The 15,896-nt window shown below is 56.5% G+C and overlaps 5 protein-coding genes across 5 annotated transcripts; 2 read left to right on the top strand and 3 right to left on the bottom strand.

The window, feature by feature from the left end:
• Window positions 1–267: 267 nt before the first annotated feature.
• On the bottom strand, window positions 268–3,250 carry TRIREDRAFT_75758 (uncharacterized protein; the record flags this gene model as incomplete). Its single annotated transcript, XM_006963116.1, has 4 exons — window positions 268–638; window positions 726–835; window positions 903–1,166; window positions 1,230–3,250. The coding sequence occupies 4 exons, from the start codon at window positions 3,248–3,250 to the stop codon at window positions 268–270; spliced, it is 2,766 nt and encodes a 921-aa protein (XP_006963178.1).
• Window positions 3,251–5,353: 2,103 nt separating this feature from the next.
• Window positions 5,354–5,793, top strand: TRIREDRAFT_57208 (uncharacterized protein; the record flags this gene model as incomplete). Its single annotated transcript, XM_006963299.1, has 2 exons — window positions 5,354–5,584; window positions 5,725–5,793. The coding sequence occupies 2 exons, from the start codon at window positions 5,354–5,356 to the stop codon at window positions 5,791–5,793; spliced, it is 300 nt and encodes a 99-aa protein (XP_006963361.1).
• A 671-nt stretch (window positions 5,794–6,464) lies between these two features.
• TRIREDRAFT_57727 (uncharacterized protein) lies at window positions 6,465–9,065 on the bottom strand (the record flags this gene model as incomplete). The annotated part of the gene is made up of 2 exons (XM_006963115.1): window positions 6,465–8,905; window positions 8,990–9,065. The coding sequence occupies 2 exons, from the start codon at window positions 9,063–9,065 to the stop codon at window positions 6,465–6,467; spliced, it is 2,517 nt and encodes an 838-aa protein (XP_006963177.1).
• Window positions 9,066–9,804: 739 nt separating this feature from the next.
• TRIREDRAFT_104744 (uncharacterized protein) lies at window positions 9,805–10,572 on the bottom strand. The gene is made up of 4 exons (XM_006963114.1): window positions 10,514–10,572; window positions 10,415–10,449; window positions 10,239–10,353; window positions 9,805–10,167 (listed from the first exon to the last, which is right to left on the bottom strand). The coding sequence occupies exons 3-4, from the start codon at window positions 10,334–10,336 to the stop codon at window positions 10,074–10,076; spliced, it is 192 nt and encodes a 63-aa protein (XP_006963176.1). The 5' UTR covers window positions 10,337–10,353; window positions 10,415–10,449; window positions 10,514–10,572; the 3' UTR covers window positions 9,805–10,073.
• Window positions 10,573–12,549: 1,977 nt separating this feature from the next.
• TRIREDRAFT_57508 (dynamin-like protein) lies at window positions 12,550–15,285 on the top strand (the record flags this gene model as incomplete). Its single annotated transcript, XM_006963298.1, has 4 exons — window positions 12,550–12,648; window positions 12,771–13,157; window positions 13,242–14,798; window positions 14,926–15,285. 4 exons carry the CDS (start codon window positions 12,550–12,552, stop codon window positions 15,283–15,285), a joined length of 2,403 nt encoding a protein of 800 aa, XP_006963360.1.
• Window positions 15,286–15,896: the final 611 nt, after the last annotated feature.

Below are 15,896 nucleotides of genomic sequence, written 5' to 3'. Positions count from 1 at the left end.
AAAGCTCCCCAATTCCACGCCATGCTCTCTCCTTCTCTCTCACCTCCTTCATCCACCGATTCGTCAGCCTATTATAAATGAAATGCCATAACCACATCATCAGAGAAGAAGAAAAAAATCCATCATCTTTCACTCATCCCAACTACCCGTAACCGAACAACAAGGACAAAAGCAAAACTGTAGAGACGAATCCATGCCATTACAAAACAGAAACCCCAAAAGTCTCCTCATCCCTCCCCCCCTTTCTTTCGGCTCTCAAACGAAACTTCACGCATCCGCCGTCCCCGTAGTCGCTGCCGTCGCCGCCGCCGCCTTGACAGACCACAAGTCCCTTGACCAGCCCGACTCGCGCTGCTGCCTCTTGCTGCTAGAACCCGACGGCCTCTTGTCCCCGGTGGCAATGGCCAGCGCCTTGCTGCACGCCGCAAGCGCCTCGACGAGCTCCGTCATGCGCCTGGCTTCGGAAAAGGCGTCCTTGAGGTCCGACTCGCGCTCCGCAATCCTGGCCGCCAGCTCCATGCACTCGAGCAGGTTGTCCCGCGACAGGCCCGTGCCGGCAAAGTGGAGGGCGCTGATGTACGCCAGGATGGTCTCGGGCAGGTAGGCGGCCCGGATCTCTTGCATCTCGACATCGCCAGCTGTTGTTGGAAAGAAAGAACATTTGTTAGCAGACCAGATCTAGACAATACGGGCGAAAGATAGGTAGTCAAGTCAAAAACAAATACCTTTGATGGCGGGTATCAGCCATCCCTTCAGCAGGGGCTGCATGTGCTCCTTGAGCTTCCTGAAAGTGTCGGCTGCTGGGCCCCAAAAGTCGCGGTCTCCGTGTGACAGCCTAACACCCAGCAGTTTGTCAGTAGGCGTTCTCATTAATGTCTTTCTGGGGATGGCAGACAACATACTCAGTCGAGAGAATCATCAATGACGCAACCGTCTCCAGATCATCCAAGGCACGGACGAGGGCTTCGAGCCCGCGGAAATTTCGCGCCTCGGCCAGCACCTGCTCGGGAGTCATGTTGGAGATTTCGCTGCGCTCCATCAGTCCGGCCCAAAAGTCCACGTCCTCGTACCAGCAGTCGTCGGTCTCTTCCTGTCCAGATATCCCCTGGATGATCTTATCGAGGGAGATCTTCTCCATCAGCCGTCGGGCAGAGCCAAGCCGTCCGCTCCCTGTCAGAGATGTCAGCCACGTATTCCCCCAAGACCAGTAGTGCAAATGCGGTTTTCACGTACGCAAGAAGAACTTGTAAACCTTTGTCCCCATGGCAAAGACATCCGCCCACTTTCCGTCCACCATCAAGAGCCACTCTAGCGAACGAATCACATGGTCGTCGTCGTCCTGGGCGGCGCCCTCCTCGTAGCCAAAGAAGTCGGCCTTGATCAGCTTTCCAAACTGCGGCGCTGCCGGTTCGTCGCTGACGATGCTAAAGGGGGCTTGCTGAGCTGCCTTCTGGCCCAGTGCCTCGTAGAAGAGCAACACCTGCCTATCCACAAACTTCAGCACGTCGATGCCGGCCTTTCTTATCAGTTTCAACTGCAGCAAGCGCTGTTCTGGGTCCTCTTCGTGAATCAGGTTCCAGCTCAAGACGTCGTACTGTCGGGGGGCCTCCAGTATTGAGCAATACAGAGGGATAAGCTCCTGAAGCCCGGCACGGCGCAAGTAGTCTGTGTATCCCGCCAGGATACTCTCCTGGGCAAATGTCCACTGTGAGCTGGGGATGTTTCTCTGGGCAGCAGCGGTCTTATTCAGCAGCTTGTTCATGAGCGTTATGAGCACGTAGACGTGTGCTACAATACGGAGTCCATCATGCTGATCCAGGCTAAAGTATTTTTTCTTCACGACGGATAGGTTGACGCCCTCGGGAGAAGAAGATGGCAGAAGTATGGATTTGCCATTCGCATTCGCATCCGCCGTCATGACCAGTCCCTGCTCGTACAAGTGCCGCTCGACGTCCTTGGCAATGAGTGAGGCCTGCAGAGCTTTACTAGGCTCCGTCGCCTCGTCGTGGGTGTTGGGCTGCGCCTCCAGCGATCGAACAATGCGCTTCTCAACGCCCTGTGGTTTTCCCAAGAACTGCACGGCGTCAAAGGAGGAGAAATTCTGTGTCAGTGTCGAGCTGACATTTGCCGGACATCGACTCAGCAAGTAGGTGTCGAACTGGGTTCGCAAGAGTGCGTTGTAGTTGGCAAAGAGGAAGTCGTCCCACCTCCTGGCAATTTTCTCGACGCTGCTGATATCGCCCGAGAGCACGCCATATACGGCACGCTCGTAATCATCCGAGCCGCCTTGACGAGCCAGGGCAAAGCACATGCGCCTCCAGAGGGCCAGGGACTCGGGCTTCAGGTCGTCCATCGGGGCGCTTTCGTCGTCTACGGACAGGAGCATGGGAGACATGGACACAGCTCGCCACATCTCGGTCCGTTCCTGGCACCATTCGCGCAACTCCTCCAGGCTGCTGCCGCGGCGAAGATGCTCAAAGCAGCCAAGCCAGATGGCGCGCTCAAAGTACTCGTCCGCGGGCTCCAGCTTCCGGCCCTGGCGAGTGATGGCGTCGGGGTCCAGCTGGGTGATCAGTGGCGCGCCGTCCTTGTTGACGTGAGACTCCATGACTCTGGGCGCTTGGCGATCCAGAAGCCCATGCCACGCCGTCAGGTTCTTCCGTAGCTTGATTGTCGCGCGCGTGTGCAGCCAGCCATGGGCAATGATGTCCCCTCGATCGGCCTGCTTCAGCAGATCTCGGGCAAGATCATCGATATCCGGGCCAGCAGCCGCGTTGCTCTGGAGCCACTGCAGGACAGCATGGCGCTCTCGGGCTGTGGGGTCCGCAAGGAGAAACTCGAGCAGCAAGTCGGACTGTGTTTGGTTTGTTGCTTCTATCGATTGCCGTTCGTCTGTCTTTGGTTCTTGAGGCGCGAAGCGTAGGGGTAGTAGTCTCCGTACCAGGTCCCATGTCTGCACCTCTTTCTCCAGCTGCTTGATCTCATCGGCCTCTCCAGCGACGCCCTCTCCATCCGCCGTCTCAGCGTCATCGGCATCCATGTCGACATCCTCGTAGCCGCTGCGAGCTCGCTTCGGCCTCACCTGCTGCAGTCGTCGGGACGCATTTTCGTAGTATTTTCGGGGGAGGTCGAGGATGCGGGCCTGCTTGTCTTCTGGCGATAGGTATGGCGAGAGGCAGTTGTCCAGGGCGTTGGCGAACTCCTCCACCTCGGGGCCGGCATTGAGGTCGAACGAGAGGCCCTGCTCCATGGTTGAGTTGGCGGAAGCGGCAAGCAGAGTCGCCTGCAAGCTGCGGTGCTGTATGATGAGGCGAAAACACACGTCAAGAGCTCTGCGATGTATCAACCTTCGCCCTCAAATCGTCCCCAAGCAGCGACCACAAAGAAAGTCTGGCTGGCGTCTAGGTGCCGACTATTCAGGGCGTTGACGTTGGCCGCATAACCCGAATGTGCGTCGCAATCGGCAGTTGAGTGGGGATTCGATGCCGTCACAGTCGCGACTGAGGCTCTCGTCGATTTGAGGAGTTGGTGATGCTTGTTTGGCGGAAATCGTGGGTATGCGAACGCAGAAACTCGGCAGCTCGATATTTTGTTGCTTCACGCGCTCGAGCTTGCACACGAATGGCCTGCTCGACGCTAAAGGCAGCGCTAGACCGCGATAGGTCCTCGGTGGATCTGATCTCGCATTACTACTACTATGTACTACGATATGCATCAAAGCGGGCTTGAGCGCACGAGGTGAATCCGACTACTACTGCAAATTTTCGTCGCGCTTTTTTTTTTTTTTCCTCTTTTTCTTCTTTTCTTTTCTTCATCATAATGTCATCGGCATTCGTATTAGAGTCTCGGAACAAGACGCTTCGATGCTTGTTCAGGTCCCATGAGGATCTCTCGCGTGCTCAACGATCGCCTAGAAAAACTCGCTCCTCATAAACGTTGCCTGAAATTCTCTACACTGGTTGACACACCATACGATGAGCGTACAAATCCCCTCTCTAGCCTCTCAGAATTATTGTCGTCCCCCCCAAATCTGGTAGAAGTACATTCTATCTATCTAGGTATATATCGTAGGCTTTGTGCGTATCTACATGCGTTGCAATATGACTCTGGCCGCAGAGGCTGTAATCCTTGGTCTGCCGCCACATGAGGTGTTCATTTGCCCTCGTTCTGCTGCTGGAGCTTCAACCGGAGCAGTTTCGGTTTGGGACAGCTAGGCGAGGAAGCATCATCGCCGTAACGCTTGTAAAAGGCGTCACAGCACTCGTACAATGCCTTGACGGCGTCCTGGCAGCGAGCCTCGTTGTAGTTGTTCTTGGTCAGACAGTCTGTGTGGCATTTCAGCTCCCGTCTCGTGTCTTTTCTGTGCGCTGTCCTTGTGATGGATGGGCCTACCCTGAATAGCACACTGCGGTTCGAGCAACAGGCAAAGGGGCCTCTTGTCAGCTCCAGAATGTCAAAGTAGGATGTCATACGGGAATGCTCACTGCTCGTGGATGACACGGCGGACGTGCATCAACGTCGTCTTTGGGGGACGGCTGCAACCTCAATGTTTGCCATTATTTCACATGATGCACAACTGAGTGTTTCAATGATGTGAATTGGTGAGACGAACCATGACTGAATAGAGGCGGACAACAGACCACGCCTCAACAAGCCAAAGATACCTCTACACTCAAACAAAACTGGGCAACGAGTACCGACAATCCCCCAAAGATTCACAGAGGTATGATTCGAAAGCGTCCGTTTGTTGCAAGAGAAAGACCGAGTTCCGGATAATTATATCGTCCATCCAAAGCAGGTCAAAAAGACTCGTTGAATGTACTCGTATCGTCGACTGATGTCATCAAATCCCAAGCAGCCGCGCCCTTTCCCATCTCCCCAGCTCCACAAAACCCGCGCCCGCCGCATCCAAGTCACTCAGGTACCGGCCTCTCAGCAACTTGCAGCGCTGAACAAGAGCGCTAACAGCACTGACCCCCCAGCGCACTCCAGCGTGCCTCGGCGCTCAATCACCGCCGCCCAGCCGTGCAAGACACTGTACCTCCTGCTAGCAGCGCAGGTAACCCCGAGGCAGCCTCCTCAGCCGCCCAATCAGGAGCCTCTGCTCGCCTTGTCCCGCCCCCACTGTCCTCCCCCAAAAGAAGGCCACCCTCTTTCATCGCCTTTGCTCATCACATCACTTTTCGCCCAGCCCAATCTTTCATCAACTTCAACTCCTCTTCTCGCATACAACTCTCGCCCTTCACAAGACTCACACAAGAGCCCTCAACCCATAAACACCAACCTTCTCCTCCAAGCCAACCGCTCTTTCAAAACCAACAAAATCGCAAACGCGCAAAGCCGAACAAAAACAATGGCCGAAAACGACAACCAGTCCCCCCAGGACAACGTCCCTCCCCCCAACACAGAGCACCTCAACATCAAGGTCACCGACAACAACAACGAGGTCTTCTTCAAGATCAAGCGCAGCACCAAGCTCGAGAAGCTCATGACCGCCTTCTGCGAGCGTCAGGGCAAGTCCCTCAACTCGGTGCGCTTCCTCTTTGACGGCACGCGGGTCCAGCCCACGGACACCCCGGACGCGGTATGCTCCCCTCTCCTCCATCTTTCTCTCCATTTCCCCTCCATCTGTTCATTGCGCGTCTTTCTCAAAAGAGTCTCTAGAGTACTCTTAAGAGTATGGGTGAGCGTTGCTGACGTGTCCCGTGTCTGTTGCGATGATAGCTCGAAATGGCAGATGGCGACACCCTCGAGGTCCATCAAGAACAAGTCGGCGGGCGCCTGCTAGGATGACGACACTCCCATCACGGAACGACGCATACGGAGAAACAAGCCAAAGCACGAGAAGACCGAAATGATTGAACGTTTACGAAATCGGAGACCCAAGGAAAAAAAAGAGAAAAAAAAGAGGACAAACGGAGTGGGACAAGGCAAAAAAGAGGCAGTGAAGGGAAACCACAGGCGTCTGAGCTGGGGGGGAGTGTGATATTTTTTTACTATCCTCAGGGTTGCGCGCTTCCCGCTCGATTTTACACCCTTTCTTCATCACATCTCGTACCTCGCACATAAGGGTACTGCGATCTACCTACCTACTACCTACCTACGGAGTCATCGTGGTATCTGTAATACAATAGAGCAGAGAGACAAAAGTCAAATGTCACAGATGGAGAACTCTGCCGTCCTCTATAATGCCGATCTACCACGTCTCGTCTCCCCTCAAGCCTGCTATCATACAAGTTCACTGCAAATCAGAATCACAAAGCCAAGGTTCACCCCGGACACGCAAAGTCTCGTCTTCATTCCATGCCTATGCTACCTATCGTATCCATCCCTGTGCTTGCCTGTCTCCTTGAATCAATCAAATAGAACGCCCCATGCGAAAAAAAAAAAAGCCAAGTAAAGAGAAATTCACGGCATCCGTAACCAGCATGAATCGCATGTTCCTCATTCTTCTTTCTATGTCTTCAAAACTTGAGCTCCCTCTGCCGGCACTTGGTGCATAGGATAACGGCCCCCGTCGCCGTCTCCTTGGGGAAGATCTGCCCGTCATCGAACCCTCCCTTGCACTCGGCGCAGCGGAAGCAGTGCTCGTGCCACTCGCCTCCCAGCGCCTTGATGTACTGGCCGATGACGGCCGTCTTGCACATCTTGCACTTGGGCGCCCGCCGCTCGGTCCGCTTCGTCTGGCAGTTGATGCACCAGGCGTAGCCATCCTTCTCAATGTGCGTCATGCCGTGCTCAAACGGATCGCCGCACTCGGCGCAGAAGAAGTGGCCGTAGTGCCAGTGTGCTCCCAGAGCTACAATGTGCTCCCCGAGGATGGGAGTTGTGCAGTGCTTGCAGCGAGGGGCAAAGAGCTCGTGCCAGTCGAGGTGGCAGTAGAAGCGGAGGCGCTCGTCCCCGTCCTCCGCCATGGTCATGCCGGGCTTCTCCTCCAGTACCTCTCCCGCCGCGCGACGCCGAATCCGATCCAGACGCTCTGCCCGCGCCGCTTCTGGCTCGGGGCTGATCTCCATGGCCTCCAGCCTGGTGCTGCAGGTGTAGCAGCGGAAGCAGTGAGGGTGGAAGCGCTCAGAGAGGCCAGCCAGCGCCACAAACTTGCCTTCGATGGGCTGCTCGCACTGATTGCAGATCGTTCCGGTTCGCACATGGGCACTCGAGGCTGGCGACCAGTGACCGCGCGGTCTCGGCAGGTCCCGCGCGCCCTGAGGCCCTCGGCCGCCCGGAGTCGGCAGAGGACGAGAGCCTCTTACGGGCGAGTCCCTCACAGGGGAGTCCTTCACGGGCGACGTCGAGATGCTGGGAATGCCGCGGCGGGTCGGCGTCTCGTCCACTGAAATGGACGGGATGTTGATGGCAGGCGTCGGCCGCTTTGGGGCCTCGTCTGGCTCTGCTATCGAGATGGACGGCACACCCGTGCTCGTCTGCGCCCGTGGTCGCGGCGAAGGGTCTTCCGCCACAACGATACTAGGGATATCCATAGGCCGCGACGGTGTTTGGGGTTGGGATTGGGGCTGGGTTTGAGGTTGGGACTGTGGCTGGGACTGGTAGCGGTTAGATGCTGGCGTGGTCGGGTCTGGTCGTCGGTCTGAGCTCGCATCAGTGGACTTGGCCTCCTCCGGGGCTTTCCAGTTCGCATCGAAGCTTACAATGGGCCTCCCAGGGCTGTCGCTGACCGCAGTAGGTTCCGGGAGCTTGGAGCTGCGGTCCTTTAGCCTCATGCTCGTGGCTTCGCGGATGTCCTGGCTGCGGATCTCGACGCCGTTCAGGTGCTGTCCCTCCGGGAGCTGCTGCGCATTGGACACGGGCGTGTTGACCTGGTACGGGGCGGTGCGCGATCGACTCGGAGGGTTCCTGTGGATTTCGATCCGCTCCAGTCGCTTCGTCGGGCTCGTCTCGCCCTGGTTGCGCTGGTAGGGAACGCGGCCCATCGTGTTGGACGGCTTCTGATGCAGCGAAGCGGGCGAATCACCGTTTGGAGGAGTCGATGTCGTAGGGCCGTCGCCTGACTGGGCTTCGGGCTCTTCCCATATCTGATCCCCCGAGAACGGGCGCTCGACTTCTCCGCTGACGTTCCTCTTCATGCTGCTGCGCCGACCGCCCGTGAAGCGCCCGCCGACGCCTCCATAGGACTTGGTTTTGCTGGTTGGGGACTCTTCGGCCTGGGCGCCTTTCCTCTCGGGGGATCCGTTGAGTCGGGCACCGTTGTCCTCCTCGGACGAAGTGGCCGACGATGAGCGGAAGGAGGCATATGAGTTCCTGTTTGACTTGTTCGCCCCCGGTGAGTCCTCTCCCTTGGCCAGAGCCGCCGCTCGGGCATGTGCGTAGCTATCCTTTCTAAGGTGTGAGCGGTACCGGTACGCACCCTCTGGCGGTCGAGGCTTGACTCCGTTCTGGTGCTCCCAAACGAGCTCGGCTGCCTCATTAAGAGCAGCGTTGTAGATGCGAGTCTCCTCGTCCTCGGCAGCGGGGTCGACATCGGGCGTGTTCTTTCTGCTCTCCCGTAGGTCCATCTCCTCCATTGCGTCTCGCAGCGACGAAGCCTCTTCTCTTTCCATCCACCGCCGGCCGCGCTCCATATAGCTAGCCGTAGGCACCACGTCATCCGGCTTCAACGGAGGAGGCGTAGGTCGCGAGGGATAGTAGTCACGGCTCCGGGAGCTGATTGTCGAAAGGCGACTCGATACCATGCTCCCGCCAACGAGGCTCGGGGTGAAAGACTGAGACCGCTGATGGCCGACATGAGGGGCGGGAGACGGAGAGTCTCGAGACGGTGCCGTCGTTGCGTCGAAGCTAATGTGGCTGAGACTGTTTCGATTTACCTGCGGCCGATTGCTGGGAGGGAGCGGCCTGGCACCGCCGGGCCTGACCACGGGCTTGTTTCGAAGGTTTGCGAGGTAGCTTGCTGCTCACGGCCATGTGCATTAGCGATCCAGCTCCAACACCGTCGTCTCGGTCCAGATTCACGATCCACGCCGCAAGTTCGTACCAAACTCGTCTTTTGTCATGTAAGATGGTGATGGCGGCGTCGCCGTCCGCGACCTGACCTCGCCCGATTGCCTCATATTTATTGGTTCCTCTCGCTCGCTCGCACGCACGCAACGCTTCTCTGGACGCGGAAATCGAATCGGATCGAGGCCGGGACTGTGACCGTGACCGTGACCGTGACCGTGACCGTGACCGTGACCGTGACCGTAACAACTTGAAGATGAAGGCAAGGTAGGGCCACCTTGGGCGGTACGGGGGGGGGTTTTATGGGTGCACTCGGCCTGCTGTCGAGGTACCGCAGGCTGGCGGTGACGGGAGGCTAGAGAGGTCGCATGCGAGGCGTGACGTTTTGTAGGTAGTAATAAGGTAAGGTATGCAATGCAGATGTGAACAAAGCCGTGCAGTTGTGCAAGTCATCGATCGTCCCGGCCAATTGATGGTTGGGGGTTGACGGGGCAACCCTGGGCATGTTCCGAGACAGCTGGACCTGGACCCCAGACTCAGACCAGGGGGGCGCCTAACGCCTCCTGCTAATGGCTGCATCGCAGCGGCTGGCTAGCGGTCTTCAGTGCTGCCGTAGCGCTGCGTGTGCCTGTAATCCGCACCGCTAGCCGGCACTAGCCCGTCCAGCTCAGCTATCGACTGGTGCAACGCCAATTGGATCCAATGGAACCCAAATCTCTGCATGTGAGCTGGCATCCCATCCCATCCATCCATTCGCACAAGGTTCGCTGGCTGCGTATAAGTGACGAGAGAGACACAACTTTTTGTGTAAAGCACGGTAATAATACCACTGATTCGAGAAGAAGAAAAAAAGGGAGAGGAGAGATTTGCTAGCAGGGGGGGAGAGAGAGCGCTATGATACAGCGGGCTTGGAAAGTTCCAGATCGCTGCTAGCATAAGGCATGTAGCAACATAGTATGTACATACAGGGACAGATAATACGGGTTGGGCAAATGTCAACATGGGAACGGCCCAATGGCCTCAATCCTTCCCTCCCCCTTTGCGACTTTTGTGCCTGGTCCTGTGCCTGTGCGACCCAGGGACGCCTTTCCGGCTACGGAGTGAGATGCCCACTCGCCCTGCTACCACCGGAGTTCGCCTTTGACGCCCTTTTCTGGCTCTGCCGGGGGCTCCGCGAAGCCCAGGTTCTTGAACTCGTCGCGAGCCATCAGGTTTCTTCGGATTTGCAAATACGTTAGCCCACGGCAACTGTCTCACTGCTTCTGCGTCTCGTCTCTTCTCGTTACCTGTCCATCCTGCAAGTGAGATATGCCTTGGCCAGGTTGCGGCACTCATCCTCGTTGACGCCGCGGACCTTCTTCATGCAGGAGAGATAGCTCATCATGGCCTTTTTGCACTCGCCTGGTCCAGTTAGATTTCGGCAGCTGAGCAGAGCAATGCTATTGCAGCTGAGCATGCTTACCATCGTGGTCCAAGGGGAAGCTCCCTCGCTGAGGCCTATGGAGAACGGCGGGTCAGCCCAGCTCCTGAGCTTCAAGTCATGGGCGAGGGGACAACGTACGGGGTTGGCTTGGTTGTTGGCAGCGACCCAGGGCTGCCGAATGTACTCATTTCTCCAGGTGCCGCAACAGGGGCATATCCCTTTTTTTTTTCTTGGTCTCCCTTTACTCTTTTTTTTGCTGGGTTGGTTATGAGATGAGACTTCCAGGCCGTCTGTCGCGCATGATGGTTGTCGAAAAGCGGTGGGGCCGGACCCCGATAGAGCGGCACGCATTGCTTAGCTAAACATGGGCCTAACACTGGCTTGCAACCCGGGTGGCGAATCAGGTCGCATAGCTGCATAACGGGCATTTGTCGCCTTGGCCGCATTGGGAAAGACGGCACCCGAGAAGACGGAGGATTTCTGCCGGGGAGGCTTTTGCTGGAACTTCTAGACGAGATCTTGACTACCTAGGTATTCTACTCTACCTTACTGTATGTACTGTACATACCTCTCGAGATCTGCTGCTGCTCATCCGCCTCTGTCCTCGTTGTCTGTCAAGACGGTACTCGCACTTGGCCAGTATTCTAACGAATGATAGCAGTAGGATACCTACGAATCAGCGCTACAACCGCCATGGGAGCAACGCAGCCGTGACTCAAAAGGTGGTCGGCCGAACACAGAGAGAAATTCTCTTCCCTGCAGGGCCTCCCTCTCTGGGCCTTGGAACGGACGGACCATTCGCGTTGTGACACACTGCAAGCCAGCGCAACCGCTACTAGCTGCAGCAGTCGTGTTCTTTCGAGCACTGCGGGAGGGTTCCACAGGCGCCCAACCAGAGACAGGGCGTTTGAAGCAGGCGACTTTCGTCCTTGGTTGGCTGGTTCAGGAGCGCCTCTTGTCGCAGGTATCGATCGGGTCGCAAAGCATTGTCGGCGGGGTGGTTGTAGTGCGGACGAGACGGCTTGATGCCCTCCATCTCCTTGATGAGCAGCGACCTGGAGGTGTTACACAATCAGGTGAGCAGCATTGTGCGCAGTATGACATCTTGTCTTGGCTCCGAAGGCATCTTTACGCATATCTATAATGCAAGCTGTGATAGTCAGAGGCATTTGTAGCCGAGAGCTATTAATCAAGGATCTTGACTTCAGCGGCCTGTTTGAGTCTTCGATGTGGCGGACAAGTGCTAGTATTACCTATTCCTCGCAAACCGTCGACGACTCCATGTATGAAGTAGGAGCGCGCTAGAGCTTGCTCTAGGCTGCAGCACCGTTGCTCCCCGATGTCTTGGAATACTCGAGATGAATTGCCAATGGATAGTAAGGTAGTGACACCGCTGCAGCTTGTCTTGGGACATCGGAAGCAAAGCATGTCGGCTTGGAAGGGCGAGCGAGTCTTGCATGATCCGAGGATAGCCCTTATCGCAACTATCAGCGACCTGCGGTTGTCGATACTAAGGTAGATGGAGGCGATAACGATATCGCTCAAACGCAGTCTCAAATCTGCACCCTCTTTCCAACTGACAGTCCCATTGCCTACCGGCCTCAGTTGGCCTCGATCTTTGCCAACATTGCCCCCTCAAATGTTGTCTTCTAAAGTAGAGCCTCTGTAGAAGAACGTCAAGCCACTTGTATCCCGCCCGATTCTCCCAGATTTTGGGGGTGGCGGATGGACAACCTTGAAAAGAAGGCAGTTTAGCTCTGTCCCGGGGGCGAGGTCCTCTCTACCGCCAACAACCACTGATCCTCCCACCCTCGACCGAGTATCCGGTACCTGTGGCGCTGAATCGACGAGCCCCACCGCCCACACGTGAACTCGGTACGTACCGGCTCGTAGCCAAACAGCCCGACAAGAGCCATTGATTGTTTCGGCCTTGCTTCTGCCCTTCAATCTCCAATCGCCCCAAAAGCCCAGCCCAGCGCAAGCCGTCGCGTTGCGTCTTGCTGCACGAATCTCACCTGGTTGGAGGCATCTTTGCTCTGCTGCTCTGACGGACCCGGTAACTGCATCTCCCTTGCGCCGCCCGCCTGACGATACGCCCGCCGAAGCGAGACCCAGGGCCGGAAAAAGAAGGCCAGACGAAGAAAAAAAAAGGCTTCCAAAAGACGCCCGTTGCAATGGCGGCCCTCGGCGAGGATCTGCTCACCACGGTCAACAAGCTGCAGGACCTGGTGTTCAACACCATTGGCAGCGACTCTCTCGATCTGCCGCAAATTGTGCGTGACCAGCAACATACACACCCTTGTCCCTCGCTTGATATGCCTGCCTGATATGCCTGATTAGTATGTCGATACTGTCATTAGATATGTACTGACGCTCATGATGCCCCGCCAAACAGGTCGTCGTTGGATCCCAGTCCGCCGGCAAATCCTCCGTCCTCGAAAACATCGTCGGCCGCGACTTTCTGCCCCGAGGCAGCGGCATCGTCACCCGCCGGCCGCTGATCCTGCAGCTCATCAACATCCCCGAGGACGAGACCGTCCCCGATCCGTACAACGACCCGTACCGGTCCCCCGGTGCTGCGCGGCGCTCAGAATGGGCCGAGTTCCATCACATCCCGAACCGGCGGTTCAACGACTTCATAGACGTCAAGCGGGAGATTGAGAACGAGACCGCCAGGGTTGCCGGTACCAACAAGGGCATCAACAGGCAGCCCATCAACCTGAAAATCTACTCACCGCATGTCCTCAACCTGACGCTCGTCGATTTGCCCGGCTTGACTAAGGTGCGTCTTCAACACTTTAGCCCGCTCAACCGCTTCTTGAATTGCGAGTATCGACTAACCTGGGGATCAAATTGTTGTGGATAGGTCCCGATTGGCGACCAGCCATCTGATATCGAGAAGCAGACGAGAAATTTAATCTCCGAGTACATCGCCAAGCCTAACAGTATCATCCTGGCTGTTTCCCCGGCCAACGTCGACCTTGTCAACTCGGACTCCCTCAAGCTTGCCCGGCATGTGGATCCTCTCGGCAGGAGGACGATTGGAGTCCTCACCAAGATCGACCTGATGGACCACGGCACCAATGCCCTCGACATCCTGTCTGGTCGTGTGTACCCCTTGAAGCTCGGCTTCATTGGCGTGGTGAACCGCTCCCAGCAGGATATCCAGGGCAACAAGCCCATGGACGACGCTCTCAAGGCCGAAATGGACTTTTTCAAACACCACCCGGCTTACCGTAACATCGCAAGTCGATGCGGCACCCAGTTCTTGGCCAAGACGCTCAACACAACGCTCATGGCTCACATCCGAGAACGCCTGCCGGACATCAAGGCTCGCCTCAACACGCTGATGGGCCAGACGCAACAGGAACTGGCCGGCTACGGCGACATGCATTTCAGCGGAAAGGAGCATCGCGGTTCCCTCATCCTGCAGCTCATGACCCGATTCGCAACCTCCTTCATCTCCTCCATTGACGGCACGTCCACCGAGATCTCCACCAAGGAGCTCTGCGGTGGTGCCCGCATCTACTACATCTTCAACTCTGTTTTTGGAAGCTCACTAGACACCATTGACCCTACCTCGAATCTGTCAGCGTTGGATATTAGAACGGCGATTCGCAACTCTACCGGTCCCCGGCCCAGCTTGTTCGTTCCCGAAATGGCCTTTGACCTTCTCGTCAAGCCCCAGATCAAGCTCTTGGAGATTCCCAGCCAGCGCTGCGTCGAGCTCGTCTACGAAGAACTCATCAAGATTTGCCACACCTGCGGCTCAATAGAATTGTCTAGATTCCCCAGGCTTCAGGCCAAGCTCATCGAGGTGGTGTCGGACCTTTTGCGAGAACGGCTGGGTCCCGCCTCCAACTATGTCGAGTCTCTCATTTCCATCCAGCGCGCATACATCAACACGAACCACCCCAACTTCTTGGGTGCCGCGGCGGCGATGAGCAACGTCGTCAGTGCCAAGCAGGAGCGGGAGCGCAAGAGGCTCATCCAAGAGGAGCGCGAGCGCCGCGAAAAGAGACGCATCAAGGAGCTTGGTCCCAACGGCACGGAAGGGCAAGAGGACGGCGACGAGACTCCCGCCGCGGAGCGACCCGACCGACCCGAGCCCAGCCTGCGCAAGCTCGCCACGTCAAAAACTTCACGGAGCATGTCGCCTGCCGTCCACCAGGACTCCCTGGTCGGCCTCGGCGCGTCCGTCAACGGCATGCGCCCGTCGTCTCCGGGCATGAACGGACAAGGCATCGGCGGCGCCCGCGACACATTCCTCAACTACTTCTTTGGCAAGGACGGCATGGCGCCGGTCAGCGCCCCCATTACCCCCACAACCAACGGCAGACATAGCAGCCACCCCTCCGAGCCCAACTTTTCGCAGAGCCTGCGCCGCGAAGAGAAGCTCCCAATCCGGACAGCTCCCCCCTCCGTGACGGACGAGTACGATCCGTCATCTCGGAGTTATGGCCTGGCATCACATCTGGTAAGTTTTTTTTTTCTTTTCTTTTTTTTTCCCTTTTCGACTGTACACCCATCCCCAGAATATGAACCCTCAGAACCAACAAACAAAACTTTCGACTAACTGCAAACTGTCCTTCTCCCAGGGCGAATCCACCGAGCCCGCCATGACGGAGCGCGAAGCCATGGAGGCGGAGCTCATCCGCGCCCTCATCTCCTCCTACTTCAACATTGTCCGCGAGTCCATCGCCGACCAGGTCCCCAAGGCCATCATGCACCTCCTCGTCAACCACTGCAAGGACGTTGTCCAGAACCGCCTCGTCAGCGAGCTCTACAAGGAGGCTCTCTTCGAGGAGCTCCTCTACGAGGACGACGGCGTCAAGAAGGAGCGCGAAAAGTGCGAGAAGCTGCTCCAGACGTATCGCGAGGCGGCCAAGATTATCGGAGAGGTCTTGTAAAAAGGGGGGGCCCGGGGAAATCGTTTATGCATGCTGGGGGATCCACATGAAGTTCCTAAAAGAAAAACAAAAAGAAGAAATTGAGGAAATCGGGAGGTCAACTTGTCTGTATACAAAAGAAAAACAGAGCGGTAGGTTTTTTTTCCTTTCCTGTTCTTTCCTTTTGAAAGAAACACGATAAGGGGAGGGGAAACGAATCAATGAGGCGTCACGGGGAAATTCTTACGACAAGGCTTTCAAAAAGGAGGGGCGGGAGCAGACGAGGCAAAGAGGAAGAATGGAAAAGATGAAAAACTTGAAAACAACATGGGAAAGAAAGAAAATCTCCTGAGAGGATGGTGGCGAGAGAGTGGGGGATGACTTCAAGATGGGGAGGGTTCCTCTTGGATGTGTAAACACAATCTGTACATGATGCTTCAAGACAGCTGGGCGACAAGGTGAGAGAGGCAGGAGAGGTTGGATGGAGTTCCGCAAACCATGGCTGGCTGCTTCAAGCGATTCTATACATAACTCTACGACTACACTGCTCGACTTTTCGCCATGTCTTCAATGTTACGAAATATACTCAGCGCTGTACTATCAGAGCATTGCTGTGGTGAACATGATTGATT

The sequence above is a fragment of the Trichoderma reesei genome, assembly GCF_000167675.1.
Source record: "Trichoderma reesei QM6a unplaced genomic scaffold TRIREscaffold_4, whole genome shotgun sequence".
NCBI classification, from domain to species: Eukaryota; Fungi; Ascomycota; class Sordariomycetes; order Hypocreales; family Hypocreaceae; genus Trichoderma; species Trichoderma reesei.
Note: the sequence above shows the minus strand (reverse complement) of the source record. Positions and strands in the feature narration are given on the sequence as shown.